Source organism: Canis lupus, chromosome 8 (genome assembly GCF_048164855.1).
Source record: "Canis lupus baileyi chromosome 8, mCanLup2.hap1, whole genome shotgun sequence".
NCBI lineage: Eukaryota > Metazoa > Chordata > Mammalia > Carnivora > Canidae > Canis > Canis lupus.
The window spans coordinates 59,685,226-59,703,938 of NC_132845.1; the positions used below are offsets into that span (position 1 = coordinate 59,685,226).

At 48.0% G+C, this 18,713-nt stretch overlaps 2 protein-coding genes across 5 annotated transcripts; one reads left to right on the plus strand and one right to left on the minus strand.

Moving 5' to 3' along the window:
- The first annotated feature begins 20 nt into the window (after nt 1-20).
- Nucleotides 21-13,908, plus strand: KCTD13 (potassium channel tetramerization domain containing 13). 3 transcript variants are annotated; one of them, XM_072836388.1, is made up of 6 exons: nt 21-453; nt 1,766-1,935; nt 10,343-10,432; nt 10,519-10,571; nt 11,162-11,357; nt 13,688-13,908. In XM_072836388.1, exons 1-6 carry the CDS (start codon nt 210-212, stop codon nt 13,742-13,744), a joined length of 810 nt encoding a protein of 269 aa, XP_072692489.1. In that variant the 5' UTR covers nt 21-209; the 3' UTR covers nt 13,745-13,908. The 3 variants fall into 3 exon arrangements, with proteins under 3 accessions (XP_072692489.1, XP_072692488.1, XP_072692487.1); XM_072836386.1 differs by having other exon boundaries at nt 25-453; nt 13,151-13,908; XM_072836387.1 differs by lacking the exon at nt 10,343-10,432 and having other exon boundaries at nt 13,151-13,908.
- On the minus strand, nt 13,855-18,145 carry ASPHD1 (aspartate beta-hydroxylase domain containing 1). Of its 2 annotated transcripts, XR_012035668.1 has the most exons (4): nt 16,991-18,145; nt 14,843-14,956; nt 14,165-14,334; nt 13,855-14,033 (listed from the first exon to the last, which is right to left on the minus strand). XR_012035668.1 is itself a non-coding variant. In XM_072836385.1 (3 exons), the coding sequence occupies exons 1-3, from the start codon at nt 17,868-17,870 to the stop codon at nt 14,225-14,227; spliced, it is 1,104 nt and encodes a 367-aa protein (XP_072692486.1). In that variant the 5' UTR covers nt 17,871-18,145; the 3' UTR covers nt 14,127-14,224. The 2 variants fall into 2 exon arrangements, 1 of the variants encoding a protein (XP_072692486.1); XM_072836385.1 differs by lacking the exon at nt 13,855-14,033 and having other exon boundaries at nt 14,127-14,334.
- Between the last annotated feature and the right edge of the window lie 568 nt (nt 18,146-18,713).

Consider the following 18,713-nt stretch of genomic DNA (forward strand, 5'->3'; position numbering starts at 1 on the left):
CGGGACCTTGGCGCGCCTGCGCACCTGCTCAGCCTCGGCTTCCGGGCGGCGTCGGCGTGATGGGGCTGAGGGCTGCGGCGGAGTAGCCGCGGCGTGTGGTCGTGTGGACCTCGCTGTCTGTTCCGACGGCTCGGGTCTCGGGGTCTTTGGGAGCCGCCGGAGGGTGCGGAGAGAGCCTAGGATCGCGCCGTCCGCCGCCAGTCCCCGGCATGTCGGCCGAGGCTTCGGGCCCGGCGGCGGCCGAGGCCCCGTCCCTGGAAGCCCCCAAGCCCTCGGGTCTCGAGCCTGGCTCCGCCGCCTACGGTCTCAAGCCGCTGACCCCGAACAGCAAGTACGTGAAGCTGAATGTGGGCGGCTCGCTGCACTACACCACGCTGCGCACCCTCACGGGACAGGACACCATGCTCAAAGCCATGTTCAGCGGCCGCGCGGAGGTGCTCACTGACGCGGGAGGTACGCCGCGCCGCACTTACCTGTGTGGTCCTCCATCCTCCAGATCCCCGTCTGCCTTCCCTCGCCCAGTCTCCTCATATCCCCTCTCTCGCGTCTCTACCGTGCAGTCAACTCATTTCACCTCCCTCCAGCCCCCCCATCCAGTCTCATCGCCCCTTCCTCATTCATAATTCCCCTCCTATCTCAGTCCTTTATCCCTAGCAATAACCAACATTTAAGGGAACATCACATGCCCGCTTCCAACACGCGCTGTGGTAAGTAATTCAACACGTCACTTCCGAATTTTTATTACCAGTCCCCTCCAATTCTCCCACCCTTTACTCCTCAGCTCAGACGACTTGGGAACCAGTCCTGCTACCAGCAGCACCCTTCCAGGCAACCTTCATGTTCCTTCCAACTGCCCAGCCTTATGTTTGCCTCTCTACCTCAGCACTGCTAACAACTGGCCTGGAGGAGTTGTCTGTCTCTGTATTCCTCCAACACAGGTCCCCGTACGCTCTAGGGATCCATTTGTAAATGCAGACTGTAGAAAAAGGCTGTTTTGGGGGTTTGCCATGGACACCAGAGAGAAGGGTGGACAGTTCTCTTTGGCAGGTGAACCTTACCTTCTTGGAGTGTTGCCTTCAGGGTTGGAACCCACATGCCCAGGTGGAACTGTAGTTTTTGTGAGGGTGGGGGAAGGTATTGAGAGGGGTATAACAATGATAGTAAAGAGCAGGAAAATTAAAATTTGGGCGATGGAGTTCAATCTTAAAATATCTGAGGTTGAAGGATTTGATTATTCAACAAGTATTTGTAAAGTGCCAGTTAGTGCCAGAGATACTTTGGTAAATGAATCAGACAAGATTAGTCTTATAGACTTCACTTTTTTGTGGGGGCAGGAGGAAAATAATAAGCAAATACACATATGAAAAATACGTGTGAAGTTCTATGAATAATATAAAGGTTGAAATGGTAGTGAACTGGGGGGTGGGGTAGATATTTTAATTAAGGCAGTCAGAACTAATGCCAAAGGTTAGAGTTTGTTGGTAAGGTAATCATTTTCATTGCAATCATTTTCTCATGGTGAGAACTTTTTCAATTCAGAACAGACCTGGAAAGGAATTCATTCTCTGTGTCTACGAATGTTAAAAAGGGGTCTATGGGAAAACTCACTGGAGATGTTTTAAAGGGATTTTCTTGGATGTGGCAAAGGTTTGAGACAGATCAGTATTCAGACCTGTAGCTTTGGAATCTGTTTTTCATAAAAATTTAGTAGCTCCAGAGCCCCCTGCAAAGCCATCCTTCCTCTTGCCTGTCTCCACTCCACCAGGTTGGGTGCTGATTGACCGGAGCGGCCGCCACTTTGGTACAATCCTCAACTACCTGCGGGATGGGTCCGTGCCACTGCCTGATAATACCAGAGAACTGGGGGAGCTACTAGGCGAAGCACGCTACTACCTGGTACAGGGTCTGATTGAGGACTGCCAGCTAGCATTGCAGGTGAGGGGCCCTGGGTCCCACCTTATACCCATGTCTCTGGGAGAGCTGTCTAAGCACTTAGATACTAGCACATTAAAAAATAGAGGGGAGGTATCTGGGGTATTGTTTGGAGAGGCTCCCTATGGCCTGGCTGTGACTAGCCATAACTACAGAAAATTTGGTTGGAGGTGCTTTCCTGTGTATTCCTGCTACCTCAGGAAGGACCTCCCTCACCACCTCGTGCCAGGACTATTACAGTAGTTTTTTTGTTTAAGATTTTATTTATTTTTTCATGAGAGACACAAAGAGAGGCAGAGACATAGGCAGAGAGAGAAGCAGGCCCCATGCAGGGAGCCTGATGTGGGACTCGATCCTCTGATTTCCAGGATCATGCCCTGGGCCAAAGGCAGACGCTCAACCGCTGAGCTACCCAGGGGTCCCTGTTACAGTAGTTAAATGACTGTTCTCTCCTTGCTGTTCCTACCTGGCTAATCCGGCAATCACACTACCACCTGAGTGATGATCCTTAAACAGTCTAGTCTCCCCTTTGCTCCTAAATCTTAAATAACTCCCTGTGCCACTAGGAAAAAAAAATCCAATTTTAAATTAGAATATAATGATCTCTGTGATTTGGTCCTGTCCTGGGAGGCAGTATTCCACCCCCAGCCAGGTTTTTGTTGTTGTTGTTTTTAACTTCTTTTTTAGCAATGAAATCCTAGAATCAGAGCTGCTCCCCAAAAGACAGATTGGGGGTTCCACGCCCCAACTTCTGGGCTTCTCTTCTATGGATCTCAGGGTTCTGAAGAGAGCTTAGAAAGCACAGCCAGGACCTGTGGGTTAAGTGTCACCTCTACCACAGCTGACTGAGTGACCTTGATTAAGTCAGTTCCTACCTCTGGCATTCTGTTCTCATGTTCCAAAAGATAGGAAAACAAGAAAAATATGTACACTGTAGTGAGTTTTACATAAAGCCTTTTATTTTGTTCTATTTTTACATTGTTAAAAATGTACCTTCTTTTATGATACAATATTACTAGGAGATTATAAGAGTTTCTTTTTTAGTGCCCTTTATATATTAAAAAGTGGCGACTATAAACAATTTTCTGTTATCTTGGTGAATACATATCGGTTCTTGAAATTCAAAAGTATAGGGCAGCCTGGGTGGCTCAGCGGTTTAGCGCCGCCTTCAGCCCAGGGCATGATCCTGGAGACCCAGGATCAAGTCCCACGTCGGGCTCACTGCATGGAGCCTGCTTCTCCCTCTGCCTGTGTCTCTGCCTCTCTCTCTCTGTTTCTCATGAATGAATAAATAAATAAAATCTTTAAAAAAAAATAAAAAAACAAAAGTATAGAGTTCTTTTGGGCAATATCCATGTTTTTCAAACTGCAACCTATAGGGGAAAAAATGCATTTTATGCCCACGTATATATAACTTAAGTAAACATTTTATAAAATGATACTTTTAGTGAAATACATGCTGATATATTGTTTTCTTTCTTTTTAATGCTCTTTGGACCCATTAAACTTATTTCATGACTCATTAATGGGTTACCACTTGCAGTTGGAAAACCATTGAACTAAATAATCTTGAAAGTGGGTTCCTGCTCTGTAGTTGTACATTTATTCAGTGTTACCTTCCACCCACTGTGCGTTGGGAGCTATTCTGCTATCTGCTTGTGTGTACATCTTGTACCCCTGTTCGATATACAGGTAGGAAGTTAAGGATGCATCCAAGGTCAAAGAGCCAGTAAGCCGCAGAGCTCAGAGTCAGCCCCAGCTTATCTGATTGCTAGGTGCAGTGTTTTTTCCTCTGTGCTCTTCTTGCTTCCTTTCCAGATTTCTCTGACACTGTTCCCATCCTCACCCCACTCAGAGTTTGCATGTTCATTTGGAGGTTTTTGTTTTTAAGATTCAGGTGTAGAGAATTGGGTTCATCATACTCCTCAGCATGTGGTACTTAATCATCATTGGTCTCATTACAGATCTTTTCTCTCTTTATTTTTCCCTTTCATTCCCAGTTCCTTGCCCACTTCCATTTTACCCATAGGTACCCCTCTAATTCTGACATTTTGATACATATACTTAGATTATGTTTGTACCCTTGAAAAACTAAAAGCCTCATTTTGTATATGTACGTGTTTTAAATTTCCATAAATGGCATTGAGGTATGAATTGTGTATTTCTTAATTCAACACTTTTTTCAAGATCTATTCATGCTGCTATTTGTACATTTAGTTCTTTGCTTCTAACTGCTGCACAAGAATCTATGGCATGTATTCACCATATTTTATTTATACATTCCCCTGAGGTTGGAAACCTAGATTGCCTCCAACTTCCCTCCCCCACAAACCGTGCCACCTGCCACCATGAGCATCCTTATACATGTGCCCTTGTGGATCCTGGGCCAGGGTTTCTCATGTTTGTAGCTGGGAGTGGAATTGCAGGGTAATAGAACACATACAAATGAATTTCAGCAAGTATCATCAGATTACTTTCCCAAATGACTGTAGCACTTTATACTCTTGATCAGCAATGCAAAAGGGATCCCGTTTCTGCATATTCTCAACAACACATGGCATCATCCAGTGTTCTAATTTTGTCAGTCTGGTTGGTACAGAGTGATCTCATTTTAATTTGCATGCCTCTAATTACTAATGAGATTGAGCATCTTTTCATATGCTTTACTTGCTTTTGTGGTTTCCCTTTCTGTGAATTGCCTATTCATGTTCTTTACCAAATTTTCGACTGAGTTTCCTATCTTTTTCTTGTTGGTTTGGAGAAGATGTCTGCATATTTTAGTTTAGTTCCTAGGGAGAACTAAGCCCTAACACATGTATTGTACATAATAAATTTACTTTCCTCGTATGTTTGTAGAATGGTACTACTTTGCTATCATTCTTGGAAGAGATGAGAAAATAGGTACTGCAATTATTTCCTGGATTTTGAGATTCAGATGAAGAATCCTAGTTGAGAAAATCTGTTTCAGATAAATTTTAGTCAGTTTTAGTTGTTGCCAGTATTTTCTCTTAAAATGTCACCTGTCTGTGGCATCTGTTGTTGGATAGAAATCTTTTTTTATTATAACCATTTATTATTTTTAAAGGAGTATATGTATGCATTGTAGAAATTTAGAAAACACAGATAAAAAATAAAAATTCCAAATATCCTTCAAGGTCTTCGTGTGTGTGTGCGCGTGCATGTGTGTGTTTGCCAAAATATATATGATTATACTGTATGTGCTGTTTTGTAATCTGCTTTTTTTTTTGTTTGTTAATAATTGCCATCTTTCCATGTCAATAAAATTTCCTTTTACCTAACTTCCAGAGTATATACAAATTTTTCCATTTGTTCCAGAGACATCTTTTTTTTTTCAGAGACATCTTTTATAGCTGATTCATCTAAACCAGGACCCAGTCTAGATCCTTGCATTACATATGATTATTATGTTCTTTAAGTCTCTTCCAACCCCAAACCATCCCTTTTTTATTTATGCTGACTTATTAAAAGAGACTGCCAATTGTCCTGCACAGTGATCTGTTTTCCATATTTGCCTGGCTGATTCCTTGTGGTATCATTTGGTTTAGTACTGTACCCTATTCTGTGTTTTCTGGAAACTAGACAGTAGATTTATTTTTTTAAGTTTATTTATTTATTTTTTAGTAATCTCTACACCTACGGTAGAAATTGGACTTAAACTCACAACCCTGAGATCAAGAGCCGCATGCTCTTCTGACTGAGCTAGCCAGGTGCCCCAACAGCAGATTTAAAGGCTTGATACTAAACATTTTGGTTAGAATAAAATTTAGGTAATTTTATATATTTCTTTTTTTTAAGATTTTATTTATTTATTCATGAGAGAGACACACAGAGAGAGGCAGAGACACAGGCAGAGGGAGAAGCAGGCTCCATGCAAAGAGCCTGACATGGGACTTGATCCTGGGTCCCCGGGATCAGGCCCTGGGCTGAAGGCAGGCTCTAAACTGCTGAGCCACCTGAGCTGCCCAATTTTTATGTATTTCATATTGTGTTGTATTGAGAAATCCATAATACTGCTGCTAATATGACCCATCATTGGTAATGCTCAGAATTGGCCCCTAGATTCGTGATGATGATTGGATCCCTCCATTATCATTACATCTTCCATTTCTTTGTTGCCAACCATGAAGTAATCTGTGTGATGTTGTGTAGGCACTGATAGGTAACTGTGAATGGCACTTACCTATCAGCCACACCACCAATTGAGAATCCTTATGGATCAATCATTTCTTTAGGGTTGTAGAGTAATTATAATTCTGTCATTCTTTTAGCATTATTACCTGGGATTATTTGTAAAGTCACAGTTTCCATTGTCAACTGGAGAAAATCTTGATTTTAATGTCAAATTCCTCTTTGTTTTTTAACCTAGTGGCATATCTTCTTTAGGAAGATTTTTTATCCCATCCTACATCTTTTACTAGTTTTATAGTTCTATCTTTCATATATGGGTCTTTTAATCTAAATGGAATTCATGGTCTTAAATGTGAATTATGAAGGGATTTAACTTTTTTTTTTGTCCTCCGTAGAGTGAGCTAGTTTTTCCAATGCCATCTACTAAACACTCTGTGGTAGCCAGTGTTCAAGATAGCCACCAGCAATTCTTGCTTCCTCCTTATTCGGGCTCTTGTGTAGTCCCCTCCCCCACTGAATATGGCTGACCTATGTAACCAATAGGATATTGCAGAAGTGATAGTGTATGACTTCTAAAGCTAGGTCACAAAAGACATTGCAATTTCTGCCTCTGTCTTGGATCACTCATTCTGGGGGAAGCCAGCTGCCACGTGACACCCAGTCAACCCAAAGGAGAGTTTACTTGGTGAGGAACAGAAGCCCCCTGTCAATAACCAGCACAGAGTCCCAGCCATATGGGTGAACTATCTCAAGTGGATTTGTTAGGCCCAATCAAGTCTTCAGATAACTACAGCCCTGGCCAGCATCTGGACTCCCAACTTCATGAGAGGCCCTGGTCCAGACCACCCAGCTGAGCCAATCTCAAGTTCCCAACCCATGAAAACTGTGTGCAATAATAAATGTTTATTGTTTTAAGCTGCTAAATCTGTAGTCATTTGTTACCCAGCAGTAGATAACAGATTTGGTATCTGGAGTGGGGTTCTGTAGTAACAAAAGCCTAAAATATGGAGTGGCTTTAGAATTGGGAAGTGGGCACCAGCTGGCAGGACTTTGAGGAGAATGTTAAAAGCCTGAAGAGCTTTAGAGGGTCTGTTCATAGAAGCCCAATGACTTTGGAGGAGGCTGAATGGAAGAAAATGTTACTGGAAACTGGCACAAAGGGAACCCTTGTCATGTAGAGGCAAGAGTTCAGCAACACTGTCTCCTACAGTAGAAAACATACCTAATGAATTGGGTGATATAGCTAAAGAGGTTTCCAAAAAAGAATGTTGAAGGTTTTGTTGCTGATAGTGAAATAGAAGAGAGAGTAAGCAAGAGGAAAAACAAGAAGGCAGGAATTACTGGGTTTGAAAAGTCCCATCCTTTCAAGATAACACATGATGCTACAATTCACAAAAAGCTTCTAGGCCAAGATCAGATACAGGGCATTCTCAGTAAAACATGTTCTAAAGATGAAGCCGAGGATGTGATTCTAAAAGCCTTTGTTAAGACTTCAGAAATATCCCAGAAAATGCCTCAGCACTGCTGCTCAAACAACAGTGCTTCTAAGAAGCTGAAGGGTGGTGCCCCTCAGCAGTCTGAGCACACCCTCAAAGTAGAGGAGAGCGTATCTCACAAAAATTTGTGGGTGTGGGATCATCCAGTGAACTGAACCCCAAGACTCGCAAGATACCCACTACGTTTTTACGAGAATTATGTTGGCAGAAACTGCCAGCTTGGAGCGAAAGTGACAGAGATGGAGCAAGAGAAGAGGCCTTTGGACCTCTTTACAGGCGAAAACCGTGGAGCTGCAAGCATGGACTGGCTTTCATGGAAAAGGAAGGACGGTTCAGGGCAGAGCCAAAAGCCATAGAGAATCATTTCTGGGCAAGAGTGCATTAGCTCCCAACATTTGTCCAACTGGCTTTCAGAATTTCTATGAAACAGGGATCCCTGGGTGGCTCAGCGATTTAGTGCCTGCCTTTAGCCCAGGGCGCGATCCTGCAGTCCCGGGATCAAGTCCCGCATCAGGCTCCCGGCATGGAGCCTGCTTCTCCCTCCTCCTGTGTCTCTGCCTCTCTCTATCTCTCTATGTCTATCATAAATAAATAAATCTTAAAAAAAAAAAAAAGAATTTCTATGAAACAGTGACTTGTATGTGCCACCAACCTTCCCCCAAGCATTCCAGACAAGAGTAACTCCAGTGTTTATCATAATGCCTGTTCCACCACTGCATATTAGGTGTATGGGAGAGAGAATTTGTGTCTTTAGTTCACAGGTCTTCAGGTCCAGAGGAAATGTACTTAAGGAGCTATACCCAAGGATCCTCATCCCCATCTGGACTGACTTAGATGACAGTATTCTGTACTTCAGGCTGATGCTATAATGGGATGAGACTTTGGGATATCATAGGAGGGGATGAGTGTGGTTTTCAATGGGAAGGATTTGAATCAATCAGACTGTGGAGCCAGTCTCCAAGGCAATCTCTAATGATTCTTATTCCCTGGTATTCATTCTTTTGGTAGTTTCCTTGCACACAGAGCAGGGCTGACAAAACTAGGTCATAAAAGACATTGAAGCCTCCACTTTGCTCTTGGATTATTTGCTCTGGAGAAGCCAGCTGCCATGTTGTGAGGACACTTAGGCAACCCTTTGGAGAGGTCCAGATGACAGGGACCAGCTGTTTCCTGATGCTAGCCAGCATGAACTTGCCAGCCATATGTATAAGCTTTCTGACACAGATCCTCCAGATTCAGGCATGCCTTCAGATTCCTGCAGCATTGGCTGACTTAGCTACAACCTCAAGACGTACACCTATTCCACAACAGCCCAGCTAAGCCACTCTTAAATTCCTAATCAACAGAAACTGAGATAATAAATATTGTTGCTTTAAGCTGCTAAGTTTGGGAATAGTTTATTACACAGCCATAACTGACACACACTCCATACTTACCCCACTGATATGTGGTGTCCTTTATAAATACCAGTTCTCGGGATCCCTGGGTGGCGCAGCGGTTTGGCGCCTGCCTTTGGCCCAGGGCGTGATCCTGGAGACCCGGGATCGAATCCCACATCAGGCTCCCAGTGCATGGAGCCTGCTTCTCTCTCTCTCTCTCTCTCTCTCTCTCTCTCTCTCTCTCTGTGACTATCATAAATAAATAAAAATTAAAAAAAAAAATACCAGTTCTCATATATACATCAGCCCATTTCCAAACTCTTTGGTGTTCCATTGGTTTTTCGTTTGTTCCCAAAACCAAAACCATACTGTTTTCATTAGTATGGCTTTATTGAATATCTTAATATATGATAGCATCAGTCTTTCCTCTTGGCTCTTTTTAAAAATTAACCTAAGTAATAGTAGACTTTAATTCTTCCATATTAATGTTAGAAAAAGTCTTATAAGTCTCTTAAAAAAAGTCTTCTGGAATTTCCGGTTGAGAAAAAGATCTGGTTGAGAGAAGTAAAAGGGGTTTTGGCATAAAGATTCTGGAAGACAGAAAAGGGAAAAGAAGTTCATGTATCTGGTTCTGCCTCATGCCTCATCCCACCCAGCCAGGTTCATTTATTCAACAGACACTGAGCATGTACTGTATAGCAGGCACTCCCTAGTTGAGAAAAGACAGATCACAAGCAAACATATAACAAAATGTGAGGAGAGGAGAAAATGTGAGGAACTCAGTGCCGTGAAGAATGAGCTGCTAATGTGTAAAGGAGGTAGATGAGGCTGCTTCAGTCAGGAATCTTTTTTTTTTTTTTTTTAAGATTTTATTTATTTATTCATGAGAGACGAGAGAGAGAGAGGCAGAGATGCAGGCAGAGAGAGAAGCAGGCTCCATGCAGGGAGCTTGATGTGGGACTCAGTCCTGGGTCTCCAGGATCATGCCCTGGGCCAAAGGCAGCACTAAACCACTGAGCCCCACCTGGGCTTCCCTAGTCAGGAATCTTTAGGAGACGGACCAGCATCCTTTGAGGGGTACTTTTTGAGTTATCTGAATGGTATGAAGGAACTAGCCAAGCACACAGCAGTGTAGACAATTCTGGGCCATGGGAACAGCAAAGGGCTGAGTGGGTACAAGGAACAGGCCACAGTGGGGCTGAAACCCAGCAAGCAGGGGAGAATGGTAGAAACAAGATCAGAGAGGTTGGATCCTACAGAGCTCTGTGGACCACTAAGGAGTCTGGACCCCGCCCCTAAAGTCAACGAGCAGCTTTGGACACCTTTTAAGTAGGAGAGTGAGTGACCTTTGGTTGTGCTGTTAACCACCTTCCGCTTCTTCTCTAGCAAAAAAGGGAGAACCTGTCCCCGCTGTGCCTCATCCCCACGGTGACATCTCCCCGGGAGGAGCAGCAGCTCCTGGCCAGCACCTCTAAGGTGAGGCCCCTGTGTCCTGTAGGGTGGAAGCTGGGGGCCTCTCCCTGCAGCCTGACCCCCGCCCTTCTTGCTCTCTACCCCCACAGCCCGTGGTGAAGCTCCTGCACAACCGCAGTAACAACAAGTATTCCTACACCAGGTGATGGCCGCGGGGTGGGGAGGTGCACAGGGTTGGGGGGCGGGGGCTGTGGCCGCCCAGAGGGACAGAGTGCCTGCCTGCCAGCCTGCCTGCCGGGGTGCAGATTCCAGCTCTGGGTATGGGGCAGGTCATTTTCATCCCAAGGTTCAGTGTGTTCACCAGGAAATGGTTCCACCGAGGATCAGATGACAGTGGCTAGCATTTACAGAGGGTTTTTCCACAACAGAGACATTGCTTTCCATGCTTTACACATAGTAGCTCCCATAATCGGCCCAACTCTTTGGGGTACTACTGTCTCCATTTGGCAGATGGGGGAACCAAGGCACCAATAAGTGAAATAACTTGCCTCACATCACTCAGTTAAAAGAAGTGGTGCAGCTGGGGCTCCAGGTCCTGCACAGCAGTCCTTCTGCTGTGCTGGGATTTGCTCCGCTCTGCTTCTTCCCTAAGGCCCACTTAGCCTGGCCCAGGGTGGAAGCAGCTCTCTGCTGAACCCCAAGACCTGTATGCAGGGCAGGCAGGCCTCTGTGCTAGAGGGACAGAGGGAAGGAAACCAGTGCACTGAGGCCTCCTGGTCCCCTGGTCTTCAGCACTTCGGATGACAACCTCCTTAAGAACATTGAGCTGTTTGACAAACTGGCCCTGCGCTTCCACGGGCGGCTGCTTTTCCTCAAGGATGTACTGGGGGATGAGATCTGCTGTTGGTCCTTCTACGGGCAGGGCCGCAAAATCGCCGAGGTGTGCTGCACCTCCATTGTCTATGCCACGGAGAAGAAGCAGACCAAGGTCAGAGGGGATTCAGGGCCTGGTCAGGGAGGGCTGTGGTGGTGGGCAGCACCAGGACCCTGGACAAAGACAGCTCAGCAGACCGGGCAGCGGAAAGTCCTGGGAATCAGGAGCTGCAGTTTCAAGTTCCAGGGTCTTGGGGAACCTTGGGCAAATCACCCTCCTTCTGTGGGTCTCTGTTTCTCTGCTGTGAAGTGAGGGTGTTGGATTAGAGTGGGATTCTTTACCAAGCCCATTTGGGTCTCAAGGCCATCTTGAAGTGGTAAGCGGGTTTGGAGTGTGTATGCATTTTTCCATATAGAAAAACCATAGATGTTAAAATCTCAGAATGGTCCCTGATGCAAAATAGGTTCTTAAAACCTCAAGGCCTTAGAACACACAGGTCTCTTAGAACACACTGAGTTTGTAAGTCCTGAGTCCTGAACATGGTAGTCCCCAGCAGATACTTCCAGAACCTACTCTGCACTAAGCACGGCGCCAGGTTTGAAATCAAGGTGATTGAAAGGCCTAGTAAAGTACCAGCCCTCTTTCGTGTCATCTGCTCCCTTTTGACTTTGATATGAGGGAAGTGCCTCAGATACACAAATCTCTGAGCACCCAGCGCAATTTCATACCTCCCAGTCTTTGCACTAGCATCCCTCTTGGACTTTTTCCTCATCTGCATCTGCCTAATGAACTTGTGCTCAATCTTTAAGACACAAGCCAAGCACAGATTTCTTTGGGATACTTTTGTTCATGAACTTTCAACCTTTTAACCCCAGAGGTGGTCCTACTTCCTTCCTAATCTGCAGTGGGCAGAGGCTGGGGTGGGGCCGGGGGTCTCACGTCAGTAGCAAGAGATTAGTTCCTTGAGGGTAGGGCTCTAGCTTTTCTTCCAATCTCTCTAGCACTGGGCAGGTGCTTATCACACAATGGAAGCTAGGAAACATTTTTTGAATACATGCATGCATGAATTCCAAGCAGCTTCCAAGAAGTTTCCACTGTAATTGGGAAGACAGGAAGATAAACCAGTAATGAAAATGCAGCTTGTTAAAAGTTATGTTAGCTCTGTCCCTCCAGGTTACATAAGGGGACTCTCCCAGCACCTCCTTGCCTCACCCCTTTCTACTTTCTCTCCGCTCTGCTTCCTTCCTGCAGATGTTCAAATACTATGCAATACTAAATGCACTCCTACCCTGGAGCTCTGAGCCTTGCTGTTGTATGTACCCCAGGCTGCCCTTTCTCTATTTACCCATGTTGCTCCTTCCCTCCCTCCTTTGGCTGTTGGTTGAATGTCACCCTTTCACGGAGGCCTTCTCTGAACACCCTCTCTAAAGTTGTAATATTCATGGCCATGAGCATCCCCACCTGCTTTTTCTGCTGTATTTTTTCCTGTAATGCTTACCACCATCTGAGATTATATTTTATTACAAATATGTCTGTGTCCCTCCCCTGGAAGGGAAGCTTCCTGCAGACAGGAGCTTCGCTGAGTTCACTGCTACACTCCCAAAACCTAGAACGACACCTGGTATGGTGCAGTCACTAGGAGTATTTGTCAAGGGAAAGAACATACCAAGAGACTTGGCAGCAAAGGAGAGAAAACAAGTAACTGCCTGACTCCAGAGCTGGACCTTGAAGGATAAGTATGTCTTTGCTGAGTAAGGGATTGGCAGAGAGGATAGGTAGTCAGGACAGAGGAGCTGCGGCTGCAACGGCTCGGGGGTGTACTTCCTGGTAGTGGGGCAGTGGGGTTGGGGGAGGCATCTGTGGAACTGGATCATAGGGTAGGAGCTGGGGCTGCCGGCCTTTTGCAGGTGGAATTCCCAGAGGCCCGGATCTTTGAAGAGACCTTGAACATCCTGATCTACGAGACTCCCCGGGGCCCAGACCCAGCCCTCCTGGAGGCCACAGGGGGTGCAGCCGGAGGTGGTGGGGCAGGCCGAGGGGAGGACGAGGACAACCGTGAGCACCGGGTCCGCAGGATCCACGTCCGGCGCCACATCACCCATGATGAGCGTCCCCATGGCCAACAGATTGTCTTCAAGGACTGAGCTTTGACCTTTCTCTGTCTTCCACCTGCCACCAGAACACAGTTCCTCTCTCTCTCCCTCCCCTTCCCTGACTTTTGCCCCCGGCTTTGCTGGCCAAGTCGTGGGTCCTCTTCTTGTCCCTTTTCCATTCTTTTGCATCTCACTGCTAATGGCACGGTACATTCCAGCCCCTTCCTCATTCACAACCCTTCAGAAGGCCTGCATTTGTCCCCTCATCCCATCCTTATCCTGCTGTCTTCCCTCTCCAGCTGGTTTATAATGATTTAGAATTCCCTTTTTTCTTTCTTTCTCTCTTTTCAGCACATTATACATGCCAAAGTGTCATGCCAGCCGTTCCTGACACCTACCATGTTCTGAGCCGCCTCCCCACCGTTGTGCAGGGTAGTTTCTCTCCCTCCCCCTTCCCCCACCCCTTTAACTTTGTACTAGGCTGGCCTGGGCTTACACCAGCTCAGCCATCTTCGCAATCTATTTCATATTATTTATTTTAATTTTCTATTAAATTATTGGAATAAAGTTGAGTTGAGGGTCTGGTGCTGGCTCCAGGGGAGAGGGTCAGGGAGATGGCTTGTGTTAAGGAGGTACTTGGCTAGTTGGATGGGAGAGGATGGGAGCCCCTGCCCCAAGCCTTTTACTGGGCTGGTAGCTGGAAGAAGGTAGTCAGGAGTTAGGAGAGGACTTAAAATGTGTATTTCAGTGTAGGCTGGCCAGTTCCCACCCTCAGCACCCCCCCCCCCCCCCCCCGCCCTGCGGTGGAGAGGAGGTGCAGGCTATTACTCAAGCTGTCCCTGAGTGCGGCACTTCTGCAGCCTAGACATCTGAAGGGAGTCCCTTGCTTCAAGGGTCTGGTGCGAAGACAAAGTCAAGGGCCTGGCGCTCAGCCCCAGCCACGTTGGGGTGCCAAAGGTCCACGATGAAGACCACTCGAGGCCCATCTTCCGGGGAGCCTAGGGCACAAGGGTATGGAGACAAGAGAGCAGCTGACATTAACTACTGATATGCCAGAGCACTCACCACATACACACAACAGCCAGTACTTTGTCAGTAAGTGCCAGGCACTATTCCAACCCCTTACATGTGTTAACTCTAAGTCATCCAAACAAACCACAAGTCATTGCCATGATTATTCCCATTTTATATGAAGTAACTGAGGCACAAAGAGATTACATAACTTGCCCAAGGTCACATGGCTGGTACATGCCAGGGGTGGGACGGGAACCCAGGTGGTCCAGGTCCAGGGCCTTGTACTGTTACCACTGTGCTGAGTCACCCGGTAAAGAAGGTGGTTGCCTCACCTCACAGGTGTTTGGGGAAGTTATAGGACTTGTTCAAAGTCAAGCAGCTGGAAAATGCTAGTGCTAGGACCGGATGCCAGTTGGGCTTGATCCCACAGCCTCTAATCTATTCCCCTTCACTCAGTCTCTCATTTCCCCTAGTAGAATGGGAGCTCATTACCATTATGAGCCACTGTGTGCAGGAAGGAGTCGTCTACCAGTAGACAGTGTCCCTCAGCCCAGCACTGGGGCTCACCCCCGACCACCAGCTCACAGCCAGGAGGAATCTTCAGGCCTATGGAAAGAGACCAGGCATCCAACACCCCTGCCTCCATCAAAGGGGCCCACCCCAGTCAGTCAAAAAGCAGTTTGAAGGTCTCAAAAAGCCCTACATGGTGTCCCTCCTTGCTCTCTTGAAGGTGTCCCGGATTTACAATACAGTACCAGATGAAAGAAGTGCTGGGAGATAGGGGAAAGGCAGTGCAAAGCACAAGCTCTCAGTTCCAAAGGAAAGGGAAGGCTTCCTGGAGGAAGCGACATCTCTTCTTGGGCTTCTGCCAGTTTAGCACAAGAACCTACTTACTGTCTATGAGGCCCTCAGTATAAAAGTATTCAGTCCATTTTTGCCCAAGGACCAACACGGTAAAGTGTTGGTGTTTTGCCCAACACGGTAAAGTACTGCGACAAAACCGAGCAGCCAGCTCTTCTAATGATGGAGAATAGAAAGACCTCTCAGGGATCCCTGGGTGGCTCAGCAGTTTGGAGCCTGCCTTTGGCCCAGGGCACGATCCTGGAGCCCCAGGATGGAGTCCTGAGTCGGGCTCCCCGCATGGAGCCTGCTTCTCCCTCCTCCTGTGACTCTGCCTCTCTCTCTCTAACAAATAAATAAATAAATATTAAAAGAAAGAAAGAAAGACCTCCCAGAGGAGGTGTGATGTTTGGAAGTGGGAGTCCTGAAGGCTGAGTAGGAGTTTTCCAGGAGGTGATAGGTGATAAGGGAGAAAGACATTCTAGGCAGCGGAGTGGCATCTTCCAGGATCGGCCAGAAGGCTCTCATGATCTGATCCCTGGTGATGGAAGGGAAGGGGAGGAAGGGAACAGGTGGGAGAAAGAATCTGGCCTTGACGCTGAAGCCAGTGTGCTTTGAAGTGGAGGACGCATCAAACTGGTAGCACAGGAAATGATTTTAGGTAACAGGGCTTTAAGTAACCCTGCATTAAACAACAAAACTGTTTCCTTCTCCATTTTCTCTCAGTCTTTAAAACATGAAGAAGGGAATCTCAGTTTGGTGCTATCATAACTTTTAACGCCCCACTAACACTGTTCCCTTCCAAAGGAAGAGAGGTTAGGCTTCAGTCTCAGGCTAGAGTATTTAACTAGAATTTTAATTTATTTTTTATTTTTTTAAAGATTGATTTATTTATTCATGAGACACACACACAGAGAGCCAGAGACACAGGCAGAGGGAGAAGCAGGCTCCAGGCAGGGAGCCTGACAAGGACTCCATTCCGGTCTCCAGGATCACGCCCTGGGCTGAAGGCAGCGCTAAACGGCTGAGCCACCCAGGCTGCCCTTAACTAGAATTTTTAAAGCTTTTTTTTTTTTTTAAGTTTGAATTTGTCTTTAAGAGTACTTTCTATTTAGTGCAAGTAATACTATCATTGTTTTATAAAGATCCCTTTTTTAAAAAAGAGTATTTATTCATGAGAGAGAGAGGCAGAGACACAGGCAGAGGGAGGAGGCCCCATGCAGGGAGCCCAACGTGGGCCTCGATCCTGGAACTCCAGGATCATGCCCTGAGCTGAAGGCAGACGCTCAACCACTGAGCCACCCAGGCGTCCCTACACAGATCCCTTTTATTTATTTATTTATTTATTTATTTTTAATTTTTATTTATTTATGATAGTCACACACACAGAGAGAGGCAGAGACACAGGCAGAGGGAGAAGCAGGCTCCATGCACTGGGAGCCCGACGTAGGATTCGATCCCGGGTCTCCAGGATCGCGCCCTGGGCCAAAGGCAGGCGCTAAACCACTGCGGCACCCAGGGATCCCCACAGATCCCTTTTAAATAAGTGAAACAAATGCAGGGGGAATCAGTATCAAGAAACATAGTCCGGGTGGTAAATGACCATGGCAAAGCTTATGACGATGGTTGGCAGGTAACGAGCTTAGGAAATGCTGCTGTGGGCAACAGGAAGTGATGGAAGATTGCTGAGAAGAGAGGCATGATCAGGAGCACAGTGTAGAGAGCTCTGGTGGCAGAGAAGAGAGTTTGGAGGAGGAATCATGGAGGCAAAGAGGTTGTCTGTAGTCAGCATCTACTTACCCAGATGGCATCTGACCCGGGCATTGGTGGGCCCACAGCGGCCCTCAAGTCGGGCGCCAGGCAGGAGGACAGAAAAGCCAGCATTGCCGAAGGTGTTGGCACTCATAAAGCTCCGCAGCCCCCGCAGTGCCCGATAGGCCCCCGGGCACCGGCGGCAGTTGCTGGGTTGGCACCGGCCTGCTTGGTACAGCAGGAGCTGGTAGCACCCGGGGGCCAGGGGTGGGGACCAGCCCCGAGGCAGAGGAGTAGTCCCTGAGAAGTCCCAGCTCACAGCCCCAAAGTCCCGCAAAATGGCAGGGAAGCTGCTCTCTAGGAGCTCCACGTCATGCCGCTGGGCATCCCGTGGCACAAAGGGGGCTGAGGGCAGGTCCGGCAAGAAAAGCAGGCCTGGGCGCTGAATGCCCAGGACCCCTGGCCCTCCCCCAGGGCCTGGGCCACCTTGAGCTGCCCGCCTCACCCTACCCATGCCAGCCCAGGAGTACCGCCTGGCGTAGGCCCGCAGGCGACGGCTCACTAGGCCTTCGGCCCTGGGTCCTTCCCCAGGCTCCCCAGATCTCCCTGGGCTTGACCTGCCAGTCTCAGAGCACCCCCTAGGCCCTCCACTGACACCCCCAGCCTGACTCCCAGCCCCCAGAGCTTGCATGTCTTGGGAGCCCAGGCGGTAACAGTACCAGAGGAAAAGAGAAGTGAGGGCTCCAAGGAGCAGGGTGAGGGCTGAGGAGGCCAAGGGCGACGGCCATGCAGGCATGATAGGCAGGGAGGCCCTGGCCAGGAGGCCCGGGGCATCTTCCAGACCCCAGTTCCCCTGTCCCCCCAGTTCTCCACTGTTACCCTCTGTGGCTGCTCCCAGGTTACCCTCTGGGCTGTTTCCCCTCCACATTTCCCACTCTGGGTTCTCTCCCCTCTGAGGTCTTCTCTTCACCTCAGTGTATCTCCCTCTTTCTCACCTCCTTCAAGTACCTCCCAGTCCTCCTTTCTCTTTCTTTCCTTCTATCTCTCTCCCCTTCTACCTCTTTCTCCTTCAACTCTCTTCTTTCTACCCACCCCCCTCTCCTTTTTCCTTCCGGCTGTTTCTCTCCCTCAGCCTCTCCTTTCTCCACCCTTTCAGTCTTCCCCTCTCCTTTCTTCTCTCCTCCCTCTCCTCCCCGCCCCTCTTCTAGCTCCCCCTCCCTTCCCTCTAGCTTCCCCCGACACCAGTTCCTACCCTACCTGGACCCGTAGACCCGAGAGCCCGCAACCAGTTGTCCTCCGCAGCGGCTTCTCTCTCTCCTTCCAACCCCTTCCCCCCCTTCTGCCCTTCCTTCTCCCTCGACCCGACCCGCTGGTCTCTTCTTTCTCTCTTTCTTTCTCTCTCTCTCTCTCTCTCTCTCTGACTCTCTCTTTCCCCCTCCCTCCTTCTCTCCTACTCGTTCCTTCCTTGGCTCCCACTCACCCTGACGTCACCCCTCCCCACAGTCATCTCAGCTTAGCTACCCCCCGCCCCCACCCAGTGGCAGTCGCATCTTAGCCGGGGTGGGGGGGTTCGTCTCCGGATTTGCCTCCCCTCCCCGCCCCGACGGGGCGCCACGTGGGGCACAGGGGACACTGTGCCAACCTCCAGCCGCCCTGCAATGCGGGGGAAAGAAGGGGCGGGGGCTGAGGGAGGGGCGTGGCAAGACAAGGGGCGGGGCGAGCGCGCAGACTGGTGCACAGGGCCCGCGCTCGCGGACTGAGGACCGGGACA

Bases quoted from the DNA above. Each gene is read 5' to 3' on its own strand.
- ASPHD1 (XM_072836385.1), bottom strand. From the start codon at position 17,870: ATGTGGAGGGGAAACAGCCCAGAGGGTAACCTGGGAGCAGCCACAGAG. The intron at 14,957-16,990 runs GTAAGTAGATGC...CTCTTTCCATAG, and splicing joins CCGGGTCAGATGCCATCTGG to GCCTGAAGATTCCTCCTGGC. The intron at 14,335-14,842 runs GTAATGAGCTCC...CTTGTGCCCTAG, and splicing joins GCACACAGTGGCTCATAATG to GCTCCCCGGAAGATGGGCCT.
- KCTD13 (XM_072836386.1), top strand. From the start codon at position 210: ATGTCGGCCGAGGCTTCGGGCCCGGCGGCGGCCGAGGCCCCGTCCCTG. The intron at 1,936-10,342 runs GTGAGGGGCCCT...CTTCTTCTCTAG, and splicing joins ACTGCCAGCTAGCATTGCAG to CAAAAAAGGGAGAACCTGTC. The intron at 10,572-11,161 runs GTGATGGCCGCG...CCTGGTCTTCAG, and splicing joins AACAAGTATTCCTACACCAG to CACTTCGGATGACAACCTCC.